Source organism: Leptonotus elevatus, chromosome 7 (assembly GCF_054856555.1).
Source record: "Leptonotus elevatus isolate MCC_2025b chromosome 7, RoL_Lele_1.0, whole genome shotgun sequence".
Taxonomy (NCBI): Eukaryota; Metazoa; Chordata; class Actinopteri; order Syngnathiformes; family Syngnathidae; genus Leptonotus; species Leptonotus elevatus.
In genome coordinates this window covers 18,977,479-18,999,449 of record NC_141245.1, presented here as the reverse complement: position 1 = coordinate 18,999,449, position 21,971 = coordinate 18,977,479, and the positions used below count along the sequence as shown (strand labels likewise).

The 21,971-nt window shown below is 40.2% G+C and overlaps 1 protein-coding gene across 1 annotated transcript in view; it reads right to left on the bottom strand.

Annotated features, from left to right (window-relative positions):
• The window catches only part of LOC147171384 (neprilysin-like), a 45,857-nt gene extending 33,430 nt beyond the window's left edge, over nt 1-12,427 (bottom strand). Inside the window, exons 1-3 of the mRNA XM_086081456.1 lie at nt 12,093-12,427; nt 2,667-2,843; nt 938-973 (exon numbers count right to left, since the gene is read on the bottom strand). Coding sequence (XP_085937582.1) covers nt 938-973; nt 2,667-2,843; nt 12,093-12,135 — 256 coding nt within the window. The 5' untranslated portion in view covers nt 12,136-12,427. The remainder of the gene's footprint in view (nt 1-937; nt 974-2,666; nt 2,844-12,092) is intronic.
• Nucleotides 12,428-21,971: the final 9,544 nt, after the last annotated feature.

The following is a 21,971-nucleotide window of genomic DNA, read 5'->3' as shown; positions in this document are numbered from 1 at the left end:
TGATTAAACATTTTACTGATCTTATTTTTGGTAATAAATAAATAAATAGATTAATTAATTAATTAATTACATTCAATATCACATGATAAGACTTTAAACCACATCAAATGTCACTTCCACCAAATTATCTGGAATCTAACAAGTCAATGGTGCCCCGCCTTAAATTATTAAAGTATTTTCTAAACCAGATTAATGTGGATCACCCCAAATGTGCTCAGACTGCGGAGTAAGCGTTCATCTACTAACATGAGGCACTTGAATGTATTTGAAGAGCTTGTGCTAAATAAACACCATTCAGCAGGGTAAATACGCTTGATTTGTTTTCTTGTCTGAATCAGTCAAGCTTTTGCCTCTTTTTCTTTGTTTATTGTAAAAAAATAAATTAAAAAAATAACCGGGGCGGGCAGTTCTTGGGCGGGCAAGACAGAAAGTAGACAAGAGGAAGGAACGATCCTCGTCATCATCAAACCCGCTGCCTGATATTTGTCTTTAGGGTTCGACCAGAAGGCTCGCTGATGTGGACCACCGGCCTTTCACTTTACCGCCTGGCACACAAACACAATGTTTCATGCTCTGCTGGTACAGTGAATAACGTACATATACACAAGTCCCCTTGAAAACAAACAAGCCTGTCAGAGACAAATACACTCATAAAACACACACACACATGGTGAAAATCTTTTTGTTGTTGGCTTCTTTGGATGTGGATTTATTTTTGTGTATTTTTGCTGGGAGATCCTCCTGACAGGAGCATCCGTTAAACAACATTGCAGAAGCAGGACACTGATCCACAGAAACACTTCCGGAAATAGCAGCAGCAGCCAATGTCATGTTTTTGGCAACATCAAATTGTTGATTTCACATGAGAAGACGTCTGCTATGTGTTTGTGCGTATGAAGTTTGGAGGAATGAGACAGAAAGAAGACAAACTGCTTACCCGACCGAGTGCAGTCAGCTGAAGTGCAGATTTCCACTGCAGGGAAACACAGAACAAATCAAGTTGAACATTTGCTGTCATAATGTCAAAATATGAATTGACATCCTCTTGCGACCCACACAAAGCGTAATTTCACACCCTGTCATGACCTTGACATGTGCACTCTCAATAAAACGTCAAGATTATGTACTTGACAGTATTTGGACCCAGATACAGAGAAATATATGAAATTCAACATTTCAGACCTTGGCAATCATTGAACTATTTTGACTTTTTAATTTCTAATAAGAAAAAATATGTGTATAATTAATTATATTTAAAAAAAAATACATTTAATCTTAGGTAAGGATTGCGAGTACAGACACCATTAGTTTCATGCAATTTTAAGGAAAAATTATATATTAGAATATAAAGGTATATCTTTAAAATTATCTGCTATTGTTTTTTGGGAGAAAGGGTTTTAATGCAAAATACAAATGGTATAGGTTCTTGGTATCTGTATCGGTTTACTACTCGTACTGGTATTGGTCAGAAAATAAGTGGTAATGATAATTATTTTTCTGGATTTTCATGTGCATTTATTCATTTCTATTTATTTTAATGTTAATTTTTTAAATTTTAATGAATGACAAAAAATACAAAAAAAACTATTAATATTTCATACTAAGATATTTAATTTTAAAATTGTTAATTATTAGTATGGATTTTTTAATGCATTTATTATGTTATTGTAAGAAAATACTCTTCCCATTTTATTTCTCAGCAAATAATTATTGAGGAAAAAACATGTTTAATTTCAAAATTGGGGGTTGGGGAAAACAAACAAACCTAACTTGATTAGTCTAAACAAACGTGCAAAGATGGCGCATCGTCCAATCAGCTCAAAGTATTGTACAGCAAGCCCCTCCTTTCCCGAACGGATCAGCTGAGTGAAGTTCTAGATTAATGTGAAGAACTCCCTTGAGTGAATCACAATTATCAATCTGGCTTGAGAGGTTAACCCAGAAAGTTGGGTCAAATTGACCCATAAAGTGGATCGGTCCATTTTTGATCCAAAATTGGGTTACTTTTGACCCAACTGTTTTTAGAGTGTGTTTTCTGGTTTAGGTCAGCAAACTGAGCCATGATTGGTCATTACCTACTTCCTCAGCACATGCAGGTGATGACATCTTCAGTCAACAACAAGTGGAAAAATGTGTTTTTAAAGGTATAAATTGTTCATGAAAAATAATGAAGTTATCACATTCCTTCTGGACAAAATATTAACTTTTTACTGCTGAAAATGGCTCAATGAGTCAAGTATCCCTTTAGCTATATGAAGTCTTACGTTATCAAATATAGGCCTCATTATACAGTACAGTATATCTTGATACCAGCATTTCTTAATAAAATGGGTCTGCACTGATCTGAAGCAGTTTCTGTTGGTGTGTTCTAGTGAAGAAATGTCATGGAGACTTAGTAATTCAGTCAAGTTGGACATAACTTTTGCACAGGGAATTCCTACGTTCTGCACCAGTGCTAAAACTATTGTTCTGTGTTTTTTACAGCGACCTCTGCTCGGCAGAACGTGTCGCTGCTCTCAAGCGCGCTCCTTCAAGCATCGTGTAAAGTTAAGGTCCGGTAGTTTAGAGTGAGGCCCACTGAGTAATGCTTTCAAAAACAGCTCACCACCCCTGATGTTTCCTAATGCGGGCCTAGCAGAGGGTGTAGGGGTTCGGGGGGCACTCACCAGTCTGTTGCGTGGCAAAGAGGATGACGAGGGCCACAACGCTGATGAAGAGCAAGGAAACAACTGCGATGAGGGCGACCTCCAATGAGGTCCAGCGGGGTTTTTTGGCCGACTTGGGCGCGTTGTTGTCGGTCATGGTCAGTACTTCGCCTTCTGCTGCCAGCTGTATGGAATCACCTGAAAAGCACATACACACACCATCAACTGACTTGGGCAAATGGACGGACGTATAAACAGACTGAACTACTAACCTCCCCACCGATCCAATGACAGATGGAAAAAAACAACCATGTAACAGATCCAGCCCCCAACTGACCCAGCACCCAACAACTAACCAACCCTCAAACTAAACGGCTAACTAAAAGACCCACCTACCAATCCATCGACCACCTGCCCACTGACAACCGACCAACTGATGCTATTTTCATTCAAGTTAGTCCATAGGTACTGTAGTAGACAGCATTTACCCAGCTAGCTGCCTTGATAATTACTTACTGATCTAATTTATTTTTCATTTAAAATAACAGCTGATGTTACAATATGTTATTTTATTAAGTGCTATTAAGCACCATTTAAAATTTGTATAGCAAATGTGCAGACATGTTTCTTATTCAGTGTGTTTAACAGAACCCTAATTACTCGCTGCACACAGTTTGTAAGTTAGCGGATTTCGTCTGGCCTTGCTAGCTAGCTAGATAAATATTTATAGTTCTATAGATATTTATCTAAAGATATAGCTATAGATATTTATTAGCTATTTATAACTATATTTATCTAGCTAGCTGGATATAAATAAATATCTAGAGCTATAGCTATTTATTAGCTATTTTTTAGCTAGCTAGCTAGCTATTTATTAGCTAGCTAGATAAATAAATATATAAATAAATATATAAATAAATAAATATATATAGCTATATCTGTAGATAAATATCTATAGAGCTATAGCTATTTATCTAGCTCGCTAGCTAATAAATAGCTATAAGCTAGCTAAAAGCTAGCCAGGAAATCCAGACCCCACCGAAATCCAGACTCCACCGCACTATAAATCGCATTTCTGGGGCGGGGCAAACCTGAGCTAACAGACAGTGGAATTAACCAATGAGCAAAGAGCGGATGTGACATCAGAAAAGTGACTTGTTGAAGTTTTTTGTTTTTTTGCGGAGACGCAGTAAAAATCCAACATGGCTACTAGCCGAAGAGAGGCGGTGGACGAGTGCGGCTTGCTAGGCTAGCTAAAAGCTATTTAGTTCTCGATAGATTGCACATTTTGACAAACAATCATTTTCTCCTCATTTGAGTATACAGTACTTGTCAGTGTATCCTTCTGAACAGGCTTTGGAAATAAAAAATCTTTAAAAGTTGGCACAGTTCAACTTCTTGGCCACTGATGGCAGAAAGAACGAAGAAAGTGGTAGAAAAACAACAGACAGATACTAAAGACGGTTTCCTCCTGCCGCTCACTAAACAGCTTTGTTTTCCTCTCTGGGGCCAAAGTGAGAACTTTGCAAAGTTCATGTAACAAGCAAGAAAGTATCTCTGAAGGCAATTAATCTGTAATCCCCCAGCACGCACTCACGTAATCGCTGCTGTTCTCACACTCACACACACACTCACACACACACACACAGGCCTCAAAGCCATGGTGTTTTTCTCCTTCTCTCTCTCACATACTTTTTTATAAGCTGGTGTCATGAGGACCCCGCGCACACGGTGGGTCTTTCCATGTGTTGTCTGTGATGAGAGCTCCACACAACCAGAGGACAAAGCCTCCTGGCTTCCTTTGAACCAATAGAAAGATGCACACCATATTCATAACCCTATGCATTTTAAATCGGATTTCATTTGTATGAGTGACTAGTAAAGCCAGCATTGTTATCCATGCAGATAATGGGCCATTAACAGGGTATGAACTTCTGGTGGGTCAACCCGAGGTACTTCATCAGAGCCTAATAATGACACTGCTGGGTGGAAATGCGGTTAAATGAATACATATGAATCAAGGTTAGGAAACGTTTGAGTCACAGTACTCTGATGAAATGTATTGTATTTATTGTTACCTTCACTTTAGCCCGTTAGATGAGCCGCACGTCACTGGTGTCGGTGCTCAAAAACAGAACAACGGAAAATTAAAAGTCATCTAGTAAATTAAGTTGAGCAATTTGTTGCTTTTTACTTATACTTGATCCTGTTTGTGTTGTGTTGAGCAAGTATATTTAATTTCATGAAACGCTGACTGTGGATTGTATGGTACAATTGAAATACAATTTAAAAATTTCTGGCTACGCCCCTGCTTACGGATTTTTATTTGATTGCTTGATATTTATGGCATGGGTGTGTTTTACATACAAATATTTACCGCATTGTTTTAAACGTACGGCACATTCCAAATTGCCTACTAAAAGAAAGAGAGGTGGAAACCTGGAAATCCAGACTCAATTATGGTCACTGCCGCCATCAAGCATATTTACAAGGCGGGGAAATACTTAGCAAACAGACAATGGGATGAACCAATCAGTGAAGAGCGACTTGTAGAAGTGCGCGTTTTCTTTTGAAACAACAGATTCAGAAAAAACACATTTGATTGGTTCATTTTGAGTCGCGTTTCTTTAGTGCAGAAAAAAAGTGGGTTCAGGTGAAAGCACTTGGAGACATACGAAGTTTTAAGGTCCTTCAGGGGCCATACTATAACTATATTTTTTTATATATTACGGCGATTTATTGGTTATATATTTTGGAACGTAGCATGGTGATTTAGTGCTTAGCATGTCTGGATTACAACTGGGGAGCTCCTGGGCTTGAATCTCGGCTCAGACTTCCTGTCAAAGTCAGCTGGGATAGGCTTCAGGTAATGACATCAAGCACTAATAAAATAAAATAAATGGATGTATGTGTTGGAGCTTTTTTATAACAGTTCCATCTGATTTTTGAGTTGCATGATGGGCTGTCTTAAATCCGGTTGTCCTACAGATCCCATGGAGATTCCTTTCCCACTTGAGCATGCGTCCCTTCACTCCGCACACACCCGAGTGGAGGCTTTTCACTCAAAGCCTGTCGTTCCTTGTCGGCGGCGCTCGTGTTGAATAAAAGAGAGACAAACAAGGAAATGAATTCAAACATCCTGTGCAATCTGCACATGCAGAGGTCAGATGCTTTTGACTTTATTTTCTCGTCTGGAGGCAAAACACATAACAGTGACAGTGAAACAGCGCGCATTGTTCCACCTCTCCATCCTGATTCATTGCGTGCCAAGAAATGAAATGCAGATGCAATGAAGTTTATACAAACAGAAGAGTGAAGACCAGGCGAGGGAATGTGCGGAAAGAAAGACAAGAATGGAGGAGGTGTACAAACCAAGTGGGACACTGACAGGCACTAAATCATGTTTAAAGGCGACTGCCTCACACTGAGCTGAGGCACATACGGTATGGGTCTTATGAGCCAATCGGAGCGGGTCGCTCATCCGCCATCACCACGCTCGCAAATAGGAATTTGTATACATTGGAACCGCCAAAGCGGAATGCAATCTAATCAACTGAGAAGCCGGTAGACTTCTAATTTCAAAATATTTTTCCCGCATACTAAATGATAAATCCTTAAACTGCTCGAGTCATTATAAGACGTTTATATACATTTACATTTTGAAGAGGAAGCAAACCCCCGATTTTTTGTTGACAATAATATGTTATATGCTAATATGGTATTTTGGTTAATATTGCGTTAGTGGAATATGAGTTGAGCAGCAAAATCCAGCCGTTTTTACCCATCTGAGACGGCGGCCATTTTGCCACTTGCTGTCGACTGAAGATGACATCACTGTTGCTCAGGTCTCGGGTAACAACCAATCACAGTTGAGCTTCAGAAAACAGGTGAGCTGTGATTGGTCGTTGTCTGAGCCCTGAGCAACATTGATGTCATCTTCAGTCGACAGCAAGTGGCAAAATGGCCGCCCCCTGAGATGAAGAAAAATGGATGGATTTAGCTTCAAACTCATATTCCACAAATGTAATATTAATCAGAATGTCATGTTTAGATTAGTGAGGTCACATATAACGTATTATTGTCAAGAAATGTTCATGGTTGACTTTCACTTTAACATTAACAATGAAGTATAAATGGAAGTTAACTAGTGTATTTTAAAAATAAATGAAACTAAATCATGCATCATGCTTCCAAACGTAACTCTGCATTCAGCATTAAGATTTGTGGAATCTGAGCTAATTAAAAAAAATCCACCCATTTTTATCCATGGGGGCGGCCATTTTGGTACACTTGCTTTTTAACACTAAATGAGATCACTGTTCCCCACGGCTAATGACCAATCACGATTTCTGTTGACTGCAGATGACATCACAGTTGCTCAGGTATCGACCAATCGTGATTGCTTATTATTCGCCCTGAGCAACTGTGATGTCATCTTCAGTCAACAGAAAGTGTACATGCACATGAGTCTAACTGTAATATATGTCGTCTTTCATGTGACATTCCCAGACGGAAACACACTTTTTCCATGTTGACTAAATTAAGTTTACTTTAAGAGCGTGCAATTGGAAGTAAACCTTCATGTACAATTTAAAGTTCTACACAGTCCAGCTAAAACCATTACAAAGACACAGGGTAGCAAATGTAATTTACCAGGCTTTGCAACAGCGGGGCAGAAATTGAGTGAAATGGCCATGCTGGTCTTGGACTAAGCTGCTATCAGGTAAAGTTAATCATGTTAACGAGGCACGCAGGGTGAAAACAACCAATCGATGAGGGGGAAAGCGTAACAAGTGAGTCCACTGAGAGCAGAACAGAAAGCTTTACGGCAACGTATGTTTTATCATGCTGATGGTTTTATTTGAGGAGACCCCAAAGTTTCCACGCTCCCCCGTCTCTCTTTTCTACGGCCGTCTCTCCCAAAATATCCAAAACATAATCACTCCCCGTGTCTCTTGGGACCTTGGCAACCCCTTCAAAATTAAAGCCATCATTCACCAGGACACCTGAAAGACACCCACATGCCCCTTACAAACACTCACACACACACACACACACACACACACACAAAACACAGTCAGAGACTTTTACAGGCCACATCCATGCGAGCCATGAACATGTCATACGCTTAATTGAGGTGTTCTAATAAGCACAGGAATGTGCCCTAGTTTAACTTGAAATAACACGTTCCGTGGGACACGTGGCCGGTAGCTGCTGCTGACTAAAATGGATCCCGATCACCAACGAACGGTAATGAGAACATTTTGGGAAGTTTGTTTGTCGCATTAGCAGAGTCGAATATACGTATATGGTAAACCCCAAGCAAGCTTGTGGTGCCATTTCGAGTCAAGTTATTGGAGGGATGCCAGATATAGGCGAGGTTGTGGATATGTGGCCAAGAATGCGGCTTGTGACCAAAATAGTGACCGCAGGTTCAAGTACCCGAAAGAGCTCTCCAACGGAAGGCTCCTCCCATTTACAACTGAAAAGGAACCCCGACTGTCATGACAAGTTTGTTATTTATTTTGGTTGTTACTAACATAACAATGAGATTCATTTTTCAAAAATCATTTCCAGTTTAATGCATTTTGTAGAAACTTCATTTGGACGTACGCCGCTATTGTTATTTACGTCGTCCATTACGTTCCTAAAGGGACGATCAAAACGTTTGAATGCGTCTGGTGAATGACGAGAGCACGACGTGGGGGAGGGTGACTCCGACTTCGCATGTTGTTTCTTTAAGAACGCTACGGAGGCTTACTTTGCTTCCTTTATAGGCGTTCCACGTTGCTCGGCAGAGTCTGCCGCCATTCTACGTCACTACGCACGGAATGCGTAAATAACAATGCATTAAACTAGAAATAATTTTTTGAAAAATGAATCTCATAGTTATGTTAGTAACAACCAAATAAATAATATAGAGCAAACTTGTCATGACAGTCGGGGTTCCTTTTAAAGTCCCTGTATAGTGAAAAGATAGTCATCCAAATTTGACAACCACAAAGAAGAGCTGTTAATAACCGTATTATTTAAGCCTTTATAAAAATCTAATTTCTATCCGGGTACCTTTTTGGTGTGTTATGCGTATTTTTGCAGTATAAAATCTAACCGAATATTTAACATTTCAGATTTTCTGTAAAATAATAATAATACAAATTAATTAATTAATTGATTAATTAATTAATAATAATAATTTATCAATTTAAGTGGAAAATAATTCTAAATATTGAATCTTTAAAAAAAATATATATATATAAACAATGTGTTGATTTCATCATATCCATTCATGAAATTTGTTGTGGCCTGTCAGGATAGTGTCAGTGTAAAAGGCGAAGTCAACCCCCCAAAAAAATATTCTTGACAAAAATATGTTCTATGCAGCCCCACTAGTCTAAATACGGTATTCTGGTTAATATTGTGTTACTGGAATATGAGTTAAGCAGCAAAATCCAAAAGTTTTTATTATTGTCAGAAGGCGGCCATTTTGCCACTTCCTGTCGAGTGAAGATGACATCACAGTTGTTCAGGTCTCAGGTAGCAAGCACAACCAATCACAGCTCAGCTTCAGAAAACAGGTGATCTGTGATTGGTCGCTGCCTGAGCCCTGAGCAACTGTGATGTCATCTTCACTCGACAACAAGTGGCAAAAGGGCCGCCCCCTTAAGATGGATAGGAACGGATGGATTTTGCTTCATAACTCATAGTCCACAAATGTAACACTAAACAGAATGTCATGTTTAGACTAGTGAGGGCACATATAACACCTTATTGTCAAGAAATGTTTACGGTTGACTTCCCTTTTAACGTAGAACCCTGCCCACTGCCCCATTCTACCCCACCACTTCTAATCTTACGCACTCCATGAGGGCACGGTAACATTCATTTTGTGGGAGAAATATTATTGAAATGTTCATATCATACCGTTGGTCACCCCTGTCTGTGCATGGTAGCCCCCAAAAGTGTGCACACCACAGTTTGAGAATCTGCAGTATATTGTCGGAGATGCCCGCCGACCAATTCTACAACTAATTTCTGCAAGCCCCATAAAACTTTAAAAAGTCCGAGCACCATTGGACAGAATCTCTTAGTTGAAAAATGGAACTTCATACTAAATTTGACATTTCCACAAATGTTAAAATAATATAGATGAAAAATATGTAAATGTATTGCTACCATACCAGACCAAATCAGATCTTGCACAACCCCAACAGTGTGCGCATCACAGTTTGAGAATCCATGCTCAGGAGGAGTCCGTACGAAGCATTTTAACTTGCTTGAGCAGACTGCAGCCCGGTGAAACCTTTAATAAATCTTTACAGATCCTGACACTTTGAACCCGCACAGCCCAGTAAGGACATAGTGAGTCTAAATTGGTTCTAAAAACTAACACTTTGGGGAAAACAACTAAGTAACACATTTCATCTCCGGCACCCCTATCTGTACGCTTCCCACTGCCCCATCCTACAAGAAATGATGTGATTTAACCTTTATTTAATCAGGCTAGACCCGCTGACTTCAAAGATCTCTTTTCCAATGAGAACAGCATGTCTGCAGTAAAGTGTACGGGGCTGGGCCGCAAATAGAAAAAATCTGAGTATAAGTGACTGTGTTAGTTTCTTTCAACCCCCCCCAAAAAAAAACATAGTGTGATTGTCAAGGAAGAAGCAGATTTCCATTAAGAGAGGAAATGGATGCTAACAAAGGCAAGAATGAGCCATTTTTAAAGGCTGTTAGCAACGAAAATTTGAGAGGAAAAACTCCCACTTAAGGAAGAGAAACTACTAAATAGTGCCATTCCACTTTTAATCTCTATTACCTCCACCAGGGCACTGGTGCACCCCCAATAGTGTGCGCGCTGGGAATCCATGCTGTAGGTGTGAAGGGAAAGCCACTACCTCAATCTACAAGTAATTTGCACTGGAATGGCAGCTCTGTGGCCCTAAAAAAAAACTTTTAATATACCGTCGCACCCCCTAACACTTTTAATCCTGCGCACCTCATGAGGGCACTGGAATGTAAATTTTATGAGGAAAAGACACAAGAGAGAAGATAACTACATAAATGTTGCAATTACACTTTTAATCTTAGGCACCCCCATCAAGGCATCGGTGCACCCCAAAGAGTGCGCGCACCATTTTGGGAATGCCCACTGCCCCTTTCTACAAGTAATTTCCACTAGAATATAAAACTTTGAATATGCCCTCACTTCTGACAGAATATCTCATTTGAAACATTGACACTGTACACTAAATTTGACATTTCACAAAACTTGAAATAATAAAGAAGAAAATGTGTAATTAAAGGTGAAAAAAATATATATATAAATGAATGTATTTAAAATGTCAGTTTGAATAATAAATGATTGGTTTCCATTGAAGGAAGCAAAGTATTTTAAGAAAACCCATGCAAGCACAAGGACATCATGTAAGCTCCAAACAGGAAGGCAGGATTCGAACCCCCAACCTCAGAATTGTGAATCCTCCAATTGCTTTGCTGTGTTCCTTCACTTCGTGGTGATACATTCCAAGATACTCCGCGATAGGTGAATGTTTGTGGAGTAGTAATTTTTCTTTTTTACTATTAAACCATTACAACAGTCTGAGTGAAACGCAAATTTCTGAATGCACCACGATGAGTAAATAACAAACTGATGTTCATGGTCTTGGATTTTGTATAACAAATTTCACCTAAAAAAAAAAATCTACATTTTTAACAAAAAAGGCAAATAGCGAGAACACCTTTGAAATAGCTCGGTAAACCATCAATTAATTAAGTTATATGGTCACAAATGAAAATAGAGTGAAGCTGCAATACGCTATATAAATAAAGATGACTTGACTTGCAATAATCAAACTGCGATGTAACGAGGGAACAATTATTTACAAATATTTGATTACATTTAATGATCCAATTAATAAGAAAAACATGTTAAAAGCACATTTGCTAGTATTTCGCTAAATTTATTTTAATTAGCTATGCTTGCTGGGTGGAAATTGAAATAGATTACATTAGAGAGCAGGCTGCATCCAAGCCCACGTGCCACACTTTGCCCACAGCCCAATTCTACAACCAGTTCCCACTACAACAGCAGCTCTGCCGCCCTATAAAACTTTCAATATGCCCTCACAACCTTTGACAGAATTTCTATTGGGAAAAAAAAAAAAGAGCAGCATACGAAATTTGACATTTCCACCAAGCTTGAAATAACAAAGATGAAAAGTTTGTGCGCATGCAGGGAGACCCGCTCATGCAATGAAATAAAGTGGAGTGCTTCAAAAGGACTCAGTTGGAGCACACATGGTGACACTCCTGTTGCACGTCGTGAACTCCAGCGGGGCTTTTTGCATGAATCAACTGGTGCACACGCCGCCTCGTGCCACACAGCGTGCACGCCAATACCTTCACGCACGCACGCGAAACAGAGAAATCGGCGGCGGCACAACTTACCGGACGTGTCGGGGAATTTTGCGACGATGCTATAAACTGGCATCCCATCCGCTCGTTAAACATCCATCAAATCCACTCGGGAGGAGGAGGCGCAAAGTGCAAGTCCGCTAGTCTTAGTGTGCAAAGCGCCACAAGGCGCAAAATCCCGCCTCTCTCGCCCTTCTTACTGCGCGCACACACGCGCGCAAATACACGCACACGCACGCCCAGATTCTCCACTACTTGCTTCTTACAATCGTGTCACATGTCGCCGAGCAGGAGAAAGGAGCATCACCGAATGCGTGGAAATGATCCATCGCGCTCTTGCGCATGCGGTGCGAGTGGTCAGGTGTGAGGTGCACATGGCGCCGTGCTCCACTTTGAAGCCCATCCACCCCCACACCCCCACCACCCGGTGAGGCGCTCAACGGCTGGGAAGTACAAACACGGTAGCAAAAAAAAAAGGTGAAAATAAAATTAACAATCTAAAATAGTAGGCCAGCATTGTCTGCCTCAACCCCCCCCCCCTTTTTTCTGAGAGAAACCCTGTTCTACTATCTTCTATGAAGCTTGTAACAGATCTACTTAAGTAAAATCTCGGAGTTCATATAGAATCATCAAATATAAAGAATGTCAAGTTCAATGACTGTTCTAATGACCAAAATGAACTCAGATTGTTTTTCTTTGAATACTGTGGCATTCTCCCTTTTTACTACAAAAAATAACCACCAGGAAGTCTTCAAGCACCACATATGGACCCCGCAGGTCTGTTCTAAAACTAGCACACCTGGAAAAGGACATTGTGATTTCCTAGAAATTGTGAATTTTCTCATTTAAACCTATACCCATAGAAAGAGTTGCATATTGATGTAGGCCTATATGATTCCAATCAAGTTCAATCATCTTTGATAATTACAGTGAGACATCATTCACATATTATTTATTATTATTTTAATAACATAACATTACAAGTAAATAGAGCAAATGTGTTATTTCACAAGTGGATACCATGGTAGCCCTTCACATTAATCAGCATCCAAAAAGTAGCTCTCAGTTTCAAAAAGGTTGATGACCCCTGCTCTAAATTGTCCATGGGTGTGAACATGTGTTTGCACCAAACTGCTTCCCCAGTATTCCTGGCGGTTGCCAGGGTTACCGGATGCCAATGGCGAGCAACATAGGAAACAAGTGTCACCTATCCAATTTACATCAGCCACTCTGGTACTTGTAGTTGTGTACACTTACATGACTCATTATGCACCTGTTAATGCTTTTTAACTGGCTTTTGGTGCGGTTGTGATTGAGCCCTATGAATTCTGCCTAGCAACAGGCCATCAAGAAATCATAATTCTTTGTCCCAACAGTAAGTTCTGCTGGTTTAGCTCATTGCAATTCATCTTCAACTCACAAAATGTTTGTGTTGTTTTTACATTGTGTTGTTATATCGAATTTATATCATGTGCATCGTTATGTAGCACTTCCATTATGGAGGATTTTTAAAGAGCGTATCAGAAGATAAAACAAAGAGCTGTTGGTTTTGTCTACAGCCACTGGCACAACATATTAATAGCTGTTAGACGATGATACAAAACACGATCTTGTAATTATGTTCAACACAATTAAGATTAACTTATATTTTGCCACAGTTATTTTCCAGTGGAACAAACATTTGTCATGAATTACTTGTAAGGCTCTAATAGAAATACTTCAGTTAGCTTTGCCTTTGTTTGTTCTTTGTGTTTGTGTGATGCCGCCACATAAGGGTACTGGCGATAACAAAAGATAAAAGGACCATTTTGCAACATTGGAAAAGGTCTGGCTGCTCAGTACAATAGGATCAATGCAATAAATCAATTACATACACAACTTACCTTCACAATAGTGAAATTCAAAAGAATCTTTGAAGGATAAATTCCCCAAATTCAAGACCCACTTCTTTTTTTCCCCATTTGGTTTCCAGCATCATTCAGACAGACATGAGGTCATCAGGATTTGACCGCTTAGGTATTTGCCGTTTTTGTAAGTCAAGTGTAATATTACAATTTTAACAGCGTTGCAAAATTGCAGCCGAGCAAGAAGTTGTGCAACAGCAGCATCCTGAATAATTTATTGTATCTATGACAAATGTTCTCGAAACAGTTCCTGTTCTTGGTAAACCACGCAGTGTAAGACCTGCTACTACCACCAGTCATGATGACACCAAACTCCTAGAGCAGGCATTCGCGCAAAATCTGGGAAACTCAAGGGCTGCACTGGACTGAACCAACGCTAAGTTGCTTTGACAGAAAAACTTGCTCGGATGAAGAATCTTGCAACACTTCAACAATGTCAATTGGCGAGCCATAGGCAAGAAAATGCAAGAGAGTAGTTTTAAAAAGTATATGATTACTCTTGGGACACCATGTTGATTTACTCTACTTGAGTTTTAATTAACTTCTACTGACATACAGTGTAGTGTTACCTAAAACATTGCCAGTACTGTTAATTTGTGTTTTATGATGGCGACAGTTTGAGCCTGGAATGACTGAATGCATTTTACATTGCTTACGTAGTGTAACTATACCATAAAAAGAAAAAGAAAAAAAGAAGTAGATCAAGATGTCAACTGCATTCCATTTGCTCAGTTTCCAAGTTTAGCCCCAAGTGGTCTTTGGCTTCCAGCCCTTTTAACCAAGGTCACCCAGGGGACAACAGAGCAATTAAGTGCAAATCATTATCGACTTGCCCCCCCCCTCCCCTCAAAAAAAGAAGTAAATTAGGTCACTTCCTGTGGCTTTCCACACATAGTCACATGCTGCACGACAAGCCCGTTGTGTTGTAATTGAGATCAAATTGTACGTTATTCCCAACATGGGCGTTCTGCATTGTCAACCCTCCCTCAGAGAAATTTAACGCTTACGCAAGCCACATCTTGTGTCACCCCATCACCGCCGTCTATATTTCATTGCTTCTATAACGGAAAATACACACCCTACCCACAAACACACACACAATTTCCACCCATGTGCAAAGCAAATGATCAAATCTGTGAAGCACAACTGACAGCTTTCCAAATAGTGGAGAGCGTCAACACATGAAATACGTTCACATGGGCCAGCTGTGCAAAAGCTGTCATCAAACTCTTCATCATTTTGCTGCGGCGTGCCATAAATTAAACCCCTCGCCCCCTGTCACAGTTGGCCATTTGAGCCCTGTTCTCTCACGTTTTATCGCCTTGTAATTGTGTTTTGCCCTGGGGTGGCCAAAAAAGTATTGAAAGGTAAAAAATCCTTTCTTTTGTAGTGTGATATTTATGATCCTTCATTTACCTTTTTTTTGGTATTGATTTTGTATTGTTTTGATCATAATTTGTTTGTGTGCTCACGGAGGCTGGTGGCAACTCGCCTCAGAATGCAAATAGTAGAGTCCTGTTGGTCCATTCCGAACAGCTTCTATAATTCACCTGCTAATTTAATAACAAACTACATTATGATTGATAGATTTTTTTAAATTAAAAGTATTATTTGGTTTCACTTTTGCCTTTTGGGTCACAACAGAAGCCTTCCCTAGTCTGTAAAGGGGAAATCAAGTAAAAAAAAATTTTTATAATATAATGTTCAATACACCCCAAATTGTCTAATAAACAAAATATTCAGAATAATATTTTTTTTCTCAAACTTAAGAAAATTAATAACTTATACATAACATACATATATATATATATATATATATATATATATATATATATATATATATTAGTGATGCACCGAATATTCGGCCACTGAAAATTAAATAAACTTAAAGGCGAAAGAATATGGTTGAAATAGGATGTTGTGGTGACGGAAGCACAAAAACGCTGCAAGCAAACGTTTGTTTGAATTAAACAGCGAACGCAGGGGTGAGTGTCCGCCTCGCTTCTCGCTGGCTTTTTATCAAGTGAGTTTGCACCTGTCGGTCGCAGCAGCTCCCGGGGTCGTTGCGCACACCGGAGGAGAGGGGTGTCGCTTTTTAAGAGGGTCAAAATTGTGTTAAATAGTTTGGTCCCTTCATCCTACATGAACTAGGAAGTATTGTACCTCCAAACTTAAAAAAATAATAATATTAATAATAATTTTTAAAAAAGGCCAGACATACAGGAATATTGTGTGATTTATTTTTTTGAGTCACGATAGACGTAGTACTCCACAAAAACAAAAATGCTCCTCTAAGAACCAGAAAGTAGCCTCCTAACAAGCAAGTAGACACAGATACAGCTCAATTGTTTTCGTTCGGACTCACAATAGAGAAAAAATGTGTATCTCTCCATTAAACCAAATACTATCCAGCCTACTATTTGTTTGTTACTTTCAGAAAAAAATTGTATTTTTGCTGTTTGTCTCACTTTGGAATCCTTCCCTTAACCCAATAAACCAAAATGGCACCCTTTTGTCATTCGGTGAAACAGGAAGTGACCGCCCAGCATTGGAACAGACCATCACAAATACAGCGCTTCAAAAAACCTTTTGTTAACTGCTCAATCTTGGTTTCCGCTCTCCTAAATTCCATTCTTGTCTCAACCATTTTACACATTCCACTTATCTTCACTTTGCACAACAGGAGAACCGTGTGTGATGTGAGCGTGTTGGAGGTGAGGTGTGAGGTTGTTTGCTTGGATCAGGTTCACTCCAGTGGTGTGTTTTATCAGCCACTTCTCACTGGGAAACCGTCAGGGGAAAGGTTCTGCTATCAGCAACAGACGGGCTGCCTGGTTTTGATGTTGGCACACACACACACGCACGCACGCACGCACGCACACACACACTTTAATGAGCTCGCTTCTGTCACTCAGAGAGGAACTCTGAGATTGAGCCTTGTGCTGGTCTTGAGGCTGCAAGAAATATAGAAGATAGAGAGAGTAATATGACGAGCACAAGAAATAGGTCCAAGTGCCAACTTCCTCTATAATTCCCTGAGTGATACAAGACACTTCACTCATTTTATATATATATATATATATGTGCTTTTCAAGGGAGACTGTATTTAATCCCTTCCCCACACTCGCTCTTGTGAGACAGTAGCGCAGCAATCTGGAGACGACCGATAGTCGGCTCGGAATGTAAAGTCATGATAATTCTTCCCAAAAATAAATAGCCCTGCATCTGTGTGTGGTGCGACTGTGGCTATAGTGGAAAGATTAAACTTACCTTGGTGGCGACATTCATTCTTCTGGTTCCTGTGCTCGTGACGCATCAGCATCTAGCAGGACTTTTAAAAAAACTACGATAAATGCGTTCATCACAAAAGAGGAGGACAAGTGAGTGTCAGGTGTTCCTGCCTGTTATGGCCTTGCTACTTTCTACGAAGCCACCAAATTGCCTTCATCTTGCAATTCCACATTCATACATAGAGAACCGTCGCAAAGGAAAGCTTTAGCTTTGGTGTGACGGGAGATAAATCATCGGGTACCAACGTGATGACTGTGTCAAACATTTGCTTCTCGAGGAGACACAAATTTGGTGTTGTCAACCACTGTGTCGTCCTGGCCGGTTGCCGGCAGAGGATCCACTCATATGCGGGCCTTTGATTGATGGCACACATCGAAGTAATAATAGTAATTTCGAATCCTTTTGCTCCTCATGTAGCATTATGGATGCTAGTGGCCAAGCCGAGAAGTGCAGTACACCTTGGGCTGCTGAACCTCACATGCATTTTTTTGGAATAGTAGGGTATTCTCATCATATTCAACATACAGTGGAACCTCGGAGTTTGAGCGTCTCGGAACTCGTACAAATCGGACTTCAACCAAAAAATCGGAGTAAAAAATGCCTCGGAGTTTGACCTCGGTATCGGAGTTTGAACACCCAAGCAGAGCAATGCCGAATGCTCACGTTGCAGTCATTGAGATGAAGCGTTGCTCATTTCCAGTCAGAGCGTAAACATTCGCGGAGGTGCTCTGTACATTCGCGAGTGCATTTTGATTTTTCTACAACAATTTTCTTCAACATGGGCCCAAAGAAAGACAGTGGTGCTAGTGGCAGGAAAGAAAAACAAACAGTGCTACGAACCACAGTGGCTGTAGGAAGGAGATTATTGTGCCGTTGTAACTACCATGACTACTTTCGTAAATACTGGCACGAGGACCCCCCCTCCCCCCCTTAGCTGTTCAACAACGTGTGCCTGACGTTAAGAGCGCACGCAAGGACCCCATAGTAACAATATGCCCAATGTAAAATACACCATTAACGCAATGTAGCATTTTTTATCCACTGATGCCAACACACCACAACAAAAGAGGTGAGGTATTTTTTATTGAGTAAATACTGTACCGGGTGTACATGCAAAAAACATAAATAGAAATTAAAATAGGAACTTTCTGTTTTTGGAGCTTGGGAACGGATTAATTGCATTTACATTGTTTTCTCTGAGAAATTTTTTTTCGGAGGTTGAACAATTCAGACTTTGAACACTTCACAGGAACAAATTATGTTTAAACTCCGAGATACCACTGTATTTGGAATTAATTTTGGATTCCAAAATTCCAAGATTCCACCTTCTACGGCGCCAGATCCTGTCGACTTTTTCGCAGGGAAGGGAACAAGAACTCCCATGGTGCTCATTGGGTCGCGCTGATCATTTCTATAGATAGTATTCGTTGATGTTACAGGATCGTTAGTCGGCCGCTTCTAGTGGGTCAACTTTCCAGCGGACTCAATTGTGTTTCTATTGTGTTTACACCGAACGTTCTTTTGTTATTGATGAATGTCACCCCCAGCTTCTTCTAACATGACATAAGCAAGCAAGACATATGCGGAAGGTTTTTAGCTCAACACTCTTTGCAGCGGTACACATTGAAACGTTTGATTAATGGAATCGATTGGATTACAAGCATTTGCCGATGTTACTGCCTGGATTGGACTACATAGCAACATCACATATGCTCTGAGGTAGAATGGCTTGATCCCAAAACACGGACATTCTCGCATCTTCTGTACTTTCGGTTTTTATTGGTTGCTATGTGCATTTATCATTTGTGAATTCGAGGTGAAGAATCTCGGGTTATTTTTAAAACAAGTTACCTAGTTTCCCGATCATGCTAGCTACTAGCGCTAGCACGCTACAACAAAAACAACAACAACATTGTTGATTCATCACCTATTTCCGTACACTTTAACAACAATTTCAACTTTTGAGCTACTGGGAAAGGAAAATAGAGACCTTAAGGATGGTATTTGGAGAGATAAAAAATTAAAACATCTTGACCACCAGATACATTTTTAGCCAGAGCTAGCGTCTCACATATATCACGAATGCATTACGGTAAAAGCATTTTTACCACCTTACAATGACACTTACCCTAATCAAAATGGTCAGAACACACTTTGGTAGACTTTGGTAATCACTTTGGTAATCCTTTCGATTTATCTTTGCAATTCTGGACACTTTTTTAGGCCGTTCCCATTCGACATTCCATGGACCCGTGAACGGTACACAATGTGGGGTACATGACCTCATGTGTATGACTATGTATACTTTAATTGGGCATGGGGGCGGGGGTTGCCTTTGGGTCGGTTGGAGTTAGACATAAACTTAAAATATATGGATAGGCAAACCCTAATTAGCGCAAGGGTAACCCTAACCCCTTTTAAAAATGAGCAGAATAGGCAAACGCCATCCAGGACTGTCTGAGCTGAGATTGAAAAACAACTCCTAAATTCATTTTCACATCCTGTTGACTGTTTTTGCAAATCATCCAAAACCTGGTGTTCCATTCAGGAGACAGTAGGGCGCCTGCTTGTTCAGCAGCTTATTTTCTCGCCAACAGGTAATGCCGATGTCCGCAGCAACCGCTGTAACTGTTTGCCTCTTAGGTGCTAACAGCTGGGTGTCAAGCAGGTCAATGTGATTACTACAAGACTAGCTCAGTGTGATGATGATGTCGAGGCTAATAGAAATTTTACGATCCCAGTTCATTCAGAGTACAAGTAATGACTTGCTAGTGTGCCAAATGCCAAGGCTAACTTCACGCTGGTATTACGAGCAATTCTCCCAGTGCCTGCCAAGGTCACAAAAGCTTCTTTGTCACATGATCCTTGGAGGTTCAAAAGCAGAGAGTGAGTGTCAACACTCGAGAATTCCTACACACACTGTTCTGATAAGAGACCGCCAGATCTCCTTGTAGATTAGCAGCATGTGCAGGAACTTTTACAGTGTTGATCTGAACTGTGCACCTCAACTCCCCTCTACTTCTCCTCCCATAGGACATCATCAGTGCCTGTATGTCTGTATGTTTCTTGATTGAATTGCAACTTCTATCCTGGGACCACCTGACCAGCTGTCTCTCTCGCCAAAATGTTTCCATTTTCAGCAACCTATCGTGTATTATGTGAATTCCTCTTGGGATCAATGATGTATCCAACTATCGAGCTACTGTAACTTGACAAATAGTGTTAGGGGGTATTTACTCGGCTGTAGATAGCAGCTATTAGAAGGTAGGCCTTTATTTACTTCTGGTAAAGTATATTCCAATTCATGCCAAGTGATTGAGGTGTTTCAAAAAATGCAGAAATACAAAGATCCAATCAAAGAGCTTCCCAGTGCATAAACAGAGACGCGAGCAACAATGTAGAGCGACCATGGCATGGTCTACTGGAGCGCTAATCGACTTTGCATAAAGGAACATCATTAATTAATTTATTTGAGAGCTTAAGTACATAACTCGGTAGGTGCTGCTGCTTTGGTCAGCAACAACGTTCTAATTGCCTTTTTTATTTGACCATTTATAACTGAAACACCTTAGTTGTTCATAAATGGGAACTCCAGCAAGCCCCTGGCCATTAATTTTCAGACAGGATGTGGGTTCGAATTTTCCGCCATCTGTCTGTGGATGTGACGTCATGTGCGCATTGTGTATGCGAAGAAGGTAAAATGCAGTTTCATTTTTCGGCCACAGGTGGCAGCAGCGATTCGAAATAAAATTTTCTCTGTTTAGTAGCATTAATGTTTATGTGGTAACAATAGCATTTAGAAACTGAGTATAATTATCTACCTACAGCATTTCATCCATAAATGTGACTGAATCCACAATAGAAGAAGAATAAATATGCCAAATTAACATCCCTCGTAAGGAAGATTTTTGAAATTCTCTTGCTTTGGCATAACAATCACACTTACTCCCACACTTCAACTCGACCTCTCCCTGCATCTCTCCCAAAGTCATCTGGGGTAAATTCAAGCTCACCTGCAACCATAATGAGTTACAAGGGCTGTAGAAAATTATTGGTTGTTGCTATTTTACTTTATTGAATTTTTTTACAAGCAGGATTACAAACTACTATTTCCTACTGATGTGGGCCAAGGTGGTTGAACTTGAAAAGCCAGAACAAGAGGATTTTATGTCATAGTATAGTTGCTATTAACATTATGACAATTGTCCACATTTTCCTTCATTTCTTAGTGAATAATACATGAAGCCTAATGACAAAATTCAGACATGTGGGAGACGGGCATCGATGAAGGCGTGCAGGGCGATTCAGCCTCGCTTTCAACATTACACAGAATGTGAGCGTGTGATGTTGAGTAATGGAAGCCCAGCGACATTTACTCTTTGCTTTATAACCCCCCGGTGGCAAAGCACACTTGCTATTTATAGTGAAGCTCAAAAGGAGGGAAGACTTTTCTTTTTAAAGGGAGCCAAACTGCTCATTTCAGAGTCAGCTGGATGGGGACGATTCGAAACACACGAGATGAGGTTTGATGAGGAGATGTTACACGTCAGATGCTCTGTGTGTATGTGTGCGCGCGTCTGTGTGTGTGTTTGTGGCGACGGGAGCCAAGCTGGTGCACAGATGGCTGCCAAGAAACCGATCACTTTGGCATGTATTTTGGAGAAATATAGGTAGCAGACCCCCCCCCCCCCGCGCCAAAATGCGTATGACATAATGC